Consider the following 8,203-nt stretch of genomic DNA (forward strand, 5'->3'; position numbering starts at 1 on the left):
GTCTAAGGAGATTCTGTCGCTAAGATTTCCTTTCACAAAGTCCCTGTTTCTGACCTGGGATACATGTGCATTCCTGTGGAGGACCCAGGACAAGGACTTCGGGGACTCATTGGTCTCTCTCCCACTGCAGATGTACATCACAAGCACAATCAAGACAAAGAGCAGTCGGCTGGCCAAGCCAGTGCTGTGCTTGGGAACCCTCTGTACCGCCTTCCTGACGGGCCTCAACCGGGTCTCAGAGTACCGGAACCACTGTTCAGACGTGATTGCCGGCTTCATCCTGGGCACTGCAGTGGCCCTGTTTTTGGTAGGTCAGCCCTTTTCCTTCTACTTCTTCCATTTCATGTCCTCTGTGTAAAGCCACAGCTCAATGACTTTCCCTGGTTCCAGTCTGAGTCGTCATTCCCTGTGCTCCCATCTTCTAAGCAGCAGTCCTCCAAAGAATGCGTATGCTTTTCTACAAGAAGAGAATCAGAGTACCTTTGCTTTGAGAAATTTGATTGGCCATGTTTCTTGAAAGAATCAAGGAGAATTCTATCCCCAAGAAAGATGGCTATGCTCTGCCCTTGAGCTCTCAGCTTGGTCACACAGTGTGACCCCATAGTGTGAGGGTTGGAGTATTTATACTCAATCTTTGGGGATCAGGAACTACAGGTTTCTAGGTAAAGCACAGAGGACGGGGGTCACTAGTGGGTCAGACTCCTTCCTACAAAAGAGGGGGTGTGGGACCCAGGAACTGTCTTAGGGCACATGTACCTACCCTCTCAGACATAGGGAAACCCCACAGCTAATCACTCACCTTTTAGCGGTCTCTCTTTGTCTGAACTTGCCTCTTGGCATCTGATTTCAACTACATGGCTTCTACAGTTGACCTCCCTGATGGTTTTTTTGGCAAGCACAGCTGCCTCCAGATCTTCACAACTCTGATGATGTTTTAGTTCTTCAAATAAATAGAGACTCATCTATGGGCTCATGTGGAAAATCCCAAAATCTGACTTGAACTGAAAGAGAAAAATCTGCACTCTTTTTTTCCAGTTCCATTGAAGAATGGTATTTGATGACCTTGACGTCTCTCTTAATTTTTCATTTCCCTTCACCTCAAGCTAATTTCTAGTTAAGGTATAGTTTTGTTTTCTCTACCTTTGGATTTCATGTACATAAAATTACATAAAATGTAGCATCTGACGTTTTACTTCTATCATAGTTTATATTTGGAGACTCAAACATGTTGCAAGACAAAACAATAATTTACTTCTTTTTATTGTCCTATAATATTCTATTGGCTGGACACACTAGAGAGGTGCAGTTTCATTCTTTGCTTGTTTCTTTTGACAGTAGGTCACCAGACATATAAACTCACATACCCTGCATAAAATAAAGCCCCTATCAATTATAAGACCGTTCCCAAGGAGAAGCGGTCACTAAAATTCAGAGGTCCTGCTACCCCTCCTATTCTGTCATTTATAGTCCAAGCCCTTTACCCTCATGTTATATTCATATATTACTGTTAGTTAACTCTGTTTTCCTTTCTGTTCTCAATACAAAATATACACGAATGACTGTCACAGCCCCAGTTCAGTTGGCCAGCTGCCTTTCCTGAATATGCTCATACATTTCTATAGAACACTCTCTGTGAAACTACTGTCACTCAACGTGACTTCAAGAGAATAGATCAGTCTCCAAGGGAGATCACTGGTACATGAATGAAGATGGGCTAGAAGACAAGTCACTCTTGTTATCTAACATCATTAGAGCACACTATTGCCTGCTAAGAAGAAACGGCAGTGGAGACGTCCACACAGCTGCATGGACCTTTGAGAGATCATCTGCGAAAGCCTGTGGGTTTCTGGGGTGCTGTATAAGAATTCTGCTTTAAGATTAGACTTTTCTCTTAGTAACTTTCTCGTCTTCTTTCCTATCCCTTGGTTCTTGTTTGCTCTGTTATTGCTTCCAGTGATTTGACAGTTATGGTCAATTTTGCTTTCATCCAATATGGTTTGTACTTTAAAAATCTAGACTGCCACTGAATTGATGTCTACTCATTTGCACACACATATCCATAGCTCAGAGACACACATCAAGCTGGGAACAGAAGGGAAAATGAAGTCGGGGGGGGGTAACCAAATGTGGAGAGGAGACAGAGAAAAGCAAAAGCCAAGAAGGCCAGCATACTCTCTTTTCCCTTCCAACACTGCTTCACACATCTGTGTTTCCCATGAAAAAGCGCACGGGGAAAGAAGAATGGAAATGTGGACTGAGCAATGACTGCATGCCCTGTAATACAAACGCCTCCAGTTTTGAGTTCTTAGGACACTGCTGGCAATATTTTAACCTTCCTTTTATTGTACAGTAAATTGGGCCTCAAACTATATTGCTTGGTAAATAATCACCCAATCACTATAAACCTCAACTCCAGGGCTCAGGCACTTCTCCTTCTACCATTTCCCAAGTAGCCAAAAATTTAAGCAGAGCTATAGTGTACAGTGGAGATGAGCTTGGTTAAAAAAAAAGTTTGCATAGCTGTTCTATAAGGTTTGAAAAATTAGCGGAAAGACTCAACACTAGACATAGAAACAAAGATGCAGAATAACAACAAAAAATATGGAAAGAGGCAGAACAATTCATAGTGGGCAGAGAAGATGCTAAAAACTAAGACTCTGGTAGAAAATAAAAAAAGGAAACTAGACAAACATTTATAGTGAGTTGTTTAAGACAAGTAAGCAATACAGACCTATTTGACAATGATCATTTTAGGCAGACGTTAAACATCAGTCAATGTGGGCTGAGACCTCATTGTGTTTGGCACTTAAGAGAAAGAAAGAGTATAGTCGTGTGATTTTGAGGAATTTAAACTTCCCCTGTTCAAGCTGAAGAGACTAATAGCACTTCAGTTCTTACCGTTGGAAATTGTTGGCTGGATCAACCAAAATGAGGCACAGGCCCAGGACACTGCCAGGCACACAGCAGCCTTCAGCACATGTTTGGTGTGATAACAAGGGGACTTACACATGTCATACGGTCATAAATCTATAAGGTAAGTTTCCCACTCCCATTTGACAGCTGAGGGGATGAGCCCTGTGGGGTATCCCCAGTCACCTGGTGAATTTCCTTCACAGTACCTGCTGTGTGCTCAGCAAACAGTTCAAGCCTCTCTCACTCTTTCCTATCATTCCAAGGAAATATGTCACCTTGGTGCTCGTATTCAAGTACAACAGTCTGTCGCTCTCAGAGATGACCAAGAGCTGCCTGCTGGAGTCTGACCCAATCTCTCTTCTTGCTCATCCTGCAGGGAATGTGTGTGGTTCATAACTTTAGAGGAACCCAAGGCTCTCCTTCCAAACCCAAACCCGAGGATCCCCGTGGAGTTCCCTTGATGGCTTTCCCAAGGATAGAGAGCCCGCTGGAAACCTTAAGTGCACAGGTACAGTAAAGTCACTTAGCAAACTCATGGCCTTTGCAGGTTGCTTATTTAATCCTGAGGAAGTGCTAAGTGTTGTTCAAATTAAACCCAAGCGGCTTTAGGGGCCTCTGTTCACTAACGTATAATCAACATACAGGAACTTTGATCTATTCTTATGGGAAGCCAGTTTGACTAACAACCAAGTGGTTTCCTGTGCAAGTCCACTTCCCTTGGTGTTGTTGGGGGGCGGAAAGGTGGGATCCAAACGTCCAGGGAATACGAAAGCCCAAAGTTCACAAGTTCCTAATGTAGTACAGCAGAATGCATGGAGCTTACACAGAAATTCATATATACCTTCATCTCCATTTTACCTGTAATGTTTAAGACAATGCAACAACTAAGAGAATAGTCATTAAACACTGCTGTTGAGGGAATCTAAAAAGGAAACAATGTTGTATGAATCCAGTCTCCTCGATATTTCTCAGCTGTGATTGTATGAACGCATGGCTGCAGAACCCATGAATAACGGAAGGGCAACTGTGTTTAGTCTCCTAAACCCTTTTCATCTATGACTGCACAAATCCACGGTTACAGAACCCATGGATAATGGGAGGGCAACTTTGTTTGGAAAGACAAAGAGTTTGTTCAGTGTAGTGACTAGTTACTCAAGCTAAAGGTACAGAATCTGGTCTGATAATGGTCACAAATCCAACGCAATAATATTTTCTGATTAGGAGTTCTACTACAAGCCCTTCATCCATGCATGAGGTCAAAACAATAACTAGATACAGCCTTAGCTCTGCAGAACTCTGATGATTGGGGACAGTGGAAATAAAGCTGTCATAATGTACCAAATGCACCAAACGCTTTCAGAAATGGTTCTTCCCCTTAGAGATGAATGAGGTTCACCACAGGAATGCAAGTTAAGAGAAATGCCTACTGTGAGGAGACCGAGAAACATCGTGAAAGGCTGTTAAGGAGGCCTAGACATAGGACAATTGAAACTTTTGCCTAGGATTCTTCCAGGAGCAACAAAAGCTATTCTTATTTGAACAACCATCATATAGAATGGACATTTATCAATGCCCATCTCTATGATAAAATGAAAATAATGAAGTCAGCACTGTTGAACTGTACCCACCCCCCCATCCAGCTAAAAGGTTGGAAAGTGGAGATGAGTAAATATAATTAAAGAACAAGAGAACAGCCCTCTTTTAAGAAGCCATGACTTTCATTCAAACACCCATCTTTTCAGAAGACCTCTGGAATCCTACGAAATGTTTTCTGTAATATTCTGCTCATCTCAAAATATAAAAGACCGCACTGTGCTTTCTGCTGGAATTATTAGGTATTTCTCACTATTTAGAGATTTACTGTCACAAGCTCTTCTATGTCTTTTGACCTTTAATGAAGTTTCACTTCATAAGTGAACCAGAGAGAAAGCAATAAAATCTTAGCCATTGTGAGAAACTATGTTGTTTTATTGTTAAACCTAGCACCAAGCACATTCAACTCCTTTTTCCCATATATCCCATTTTAGTAATTTAATTAGAAACAGGATATCCAGGGCTCTTTTCAGACCTCCACAGGCACCAGGCATGCACTTGTTCCACATACCAACATGCAAGCAAACACTAATACACATATAAAGATAATACATTAAAAAAAACCTATTTGCTTAGTTGCACAGATGTATCCACCTGTGTGCACTTAGTGCCCCCTGAATATTCCTGGTATTAGAATGATGTCTTCTATCTGCCCACACCAGTCAGGCCTTAACCTATGCCTGTGGCTTTTTTCTTCTCCTCCAAGACTATTTGTAGTTGACTAGGACAACAGATTTCTAGGACATATTCTAAATGTTTCATAGTGCAAAGTGAAGGACCAAATGCTTTCAGAAATGGTTCTTCCCCTTAGAGATGAAGGATGCTTGAGTATCCACACCAAGAATAACAATGAGATTATCAATAAATGCCCTGGGCACTACAGGTTGTAGCTGAACTTCCTCCAAGCCTGACTCTATGTGTCTATGTATGTGCTCTCCTTGTCTCAATCTGAAGCCTCGTGAATATCAAGATTGGGCAGAAGGTCCTTCTATGTCCATCATTTGATTGCCCCTTACAATTAGAGTTCCCTCTCATTTATGCCCCTCATGGAATTGAGAATCTTTAAGGATCTGGGTTCTATGATCTAAGTGACATGCTTCTTAACATTAAGTGTAACACAAATACTGTCTGGATGGAAGCAAGCCAGAGCCAAAATCTCAACTAAATCTTTCAACCAAAAACCAATCAACCTCAAGTCAGACCCGAGACACTGTCTCTGCTGTCACCATTTCTATGACAAAAGCAGACTTGAGAGAACCAATGAGCAGAACTTCTGCAGGTGAGTCAGAACACAGTTATAGGAAGCTGTGGGAAGTACTGGCCATGTGGCATAGTCCAAACCAATGGTGGACAACTGAGGAAGGCAAACATTGCTTTTACTAGAAAACGTTTCTGCAGAGATAGAAGATAATACCCTTTACTCATTGTTCAAGAAAGAGAAGTAAGTCATTGAGAGTCCTATCCTCACACTTTCACAGTACTCCTACACCTGACATTACCCTATTTTAGAAAGGAAGATATGTTTAAGTACCATTTCCAAGATTGTTTAAGCAAAATTAAACATGGACCCATAAAACCCTATACATCCTACTTTAGCATACAGCCTCTTATTTCATTCAAGCAATTTTCCTTTTTAAAAATCTACCTTTCTCAGACTTGAGCATGAAAACGTGCTGCAAGAATTGTATGTTGAACCTGAACTATTCTTCCAATATTTGGCTGGCATGTTCTCTCTGAGTAAAAGCTTCCCATGCAATACCTTGGGCCAGAGTATACAGGAGAAATTGATGCTTTATGGTTGGCAGAATGAAACCATTTTCCCAGGGAGGAACTATGGAGATTTTAGAGACCAAAACTGCCCTTTGGAGCACATACTCACACACATGAAATCTACCTGCCATTCAGAATCTCAGGAGAACAGCTTTCTATGACCAGGAGCCAAGAATCTGATTTCTCTCGTTCTGGAACATTTTTTCCCTTTGCCTCACAGAACCCTCCTCCTTAAAATATGAACCCATGTTTGACATTTGCATTCTGTGATTCCTGCTGATATTGCTGATTAAGACAGGGTACAAGGGAACTAAAAAGTAAATTACTGTAGAAAATTCAAACTGAAGAGATAGTTTTCCAGCCATCACTGTATGGGCCTAAAAATGATTCCAAAACACCATCTTTCAGCTGCCGATGTTCCTCAAATAAATGGTCATAGTCATTCTAACAAAGGAATAAATTATAAATGAAGCAACTGGTTTCCTCTGTATGTATGGATGTTTTCTACTTATGAGGACAAAAGATGATAAAATGAAGAAGAAGAAGAAGAAGAAGAAGAAGAAGAAGAAGAAGAAGAAGGAAGGAAGGAAGGAAGGAAGGAAGGAAGGAAGGAAGGAAGGAAGGAAGGAAGGAAGGAAGGAAGGTAGATGCAGGCCATCCAAAGTCTCATAGGGCCACCAGCAAAGGGATATGGGACCATAGGGGAGCATTTGAACACTGACTGGTCTGTGGAGAATTAGATAGAGGAGGCAAAATAGACTCAGAAAGGCTAGAAAGATGTGGATACAAATCCTGGCAAGAAACTTGGTTTCCTGGGGCTGGAATCTCCTTTCAAGGAGGATGAGATCAGGGTGTGAGCAGCCCAGGATCCCCACTCTTCCCCTTTCCCTCCCCCTCATCACTACTCTGGGGTTTGGCTTGAGCAGCTACCTGCAAAGGAACTCAGCGCTGCTGGGTGGTCCTGAAGCAGGAACATCTGTCAGAAAGAATAACACATGGGCAGTGCTGTTTTGAGTCATCATAAATCTGAAATGCTCAGGAGGAGAGCTTGAGACAGCTACTGCATATGCAGGAATGGAACTCAGAAAAGAAATTTAGAAATCATTGCTTAAATGCAGAGAGAGGGGAGGGGGAGAGGAGAGAGGAGAGGGAGAGGGAGATTTAAATTATTCAGCAATTAGAGTAGAAAAGAAGAAAAAAATTCTGGATCATGGAAGGATTAAGCATCAAAGGGAGTCATCAGCTATCTTCATTGTCACTAAGAAGCTGAGAAGGACAAGCCTGGAGAAATTCTCAGGGGATCTGGAACCACGGAGGTCACAGTTGACTTGTTAGGGAAATTCGCAATGGGTTTAAGAAGTGACCTGGATTAGAGGAAATGGACACCATAGAGACTTGGATGGGGCGCAGCAAGGGGAATATGGCGTAGCATGCAGGTTTTAAGGACTGGAGATTCAGGAGCTTGCTTGCTTGCTTTCTGGAATAACCCAGGACTAAGAAGGAAACCCTAGAAACAAGAGGTGATTACCAAGGTGAAGACATTTGGAAGTATCCACCCATGGATCCAGACATGGGCTGCTGAGAGTGCTCACTGGTCAGGGCCTTGCTGAGCATGCAGGAGCATCCAAGCTTCGATATCAGAATCCACATCAACTCACAGCCACATGTATGCCTATAAGCCCAGTGTGGAGCCAGGTAGAGAGTTGGTGGCCACCCAGCCTAGCTCCAGGTTCTAGGTTTAGTGAGGAATCTTGTCTCAAAGGAATAAAGTGGAGACAATAGGGCAGAATACCAAATATGTTGCCCTAACCTCCACAACACACACACGTTGTAGTGGCTATTCCTGGTTGTCAACTTGACTATATTTGAAATGAACTACAATCCAGAATTGGAAGGCTCACCAGTGAACCTAATCTGGAGGCTGGGA

General features: G+C 42.3%; 1 protein-coding gene across 2 annotated transcripts in view; it reads left to right on the forward strand.

Annotated features, from left to right (window-relative positions):
* Plppr1 (phospholipid phosphatase related 1) overlaps positions 1-8,203 on the forward strand; it is a 260,218-nt gene that overhangs the window by 249,782 nt on the left and 2,233 nt on the right. For both annotated transcript variants that reach the window (XM_021200013.2, XM_029540268.1), the window contains 2 exons: positions 131-307; positions 3,290-3,421. In XM_021200013.2, coding sequence (XP_021055672.1) covers positions 131-307; positions 3,290-3,421 — 309 coding nt within the window. The remainder of the gene's footprint in view (positions 1-130; positions 308-3,289; positions 3,422-8,203) is intronic.

This window comes from Mus pahari, chromosome 6 (assembly GCF_900095145.1).
Source record: "Mus pahari chromosome 6, PAHARI_EIJ_v1.1, whole genome shotgun sequence".
Lineage (NCBI taxonomy): Eukaryota > Metazoa > Chordata > Mammalia > Rodentia > Muridae > Mus > Mus pahari.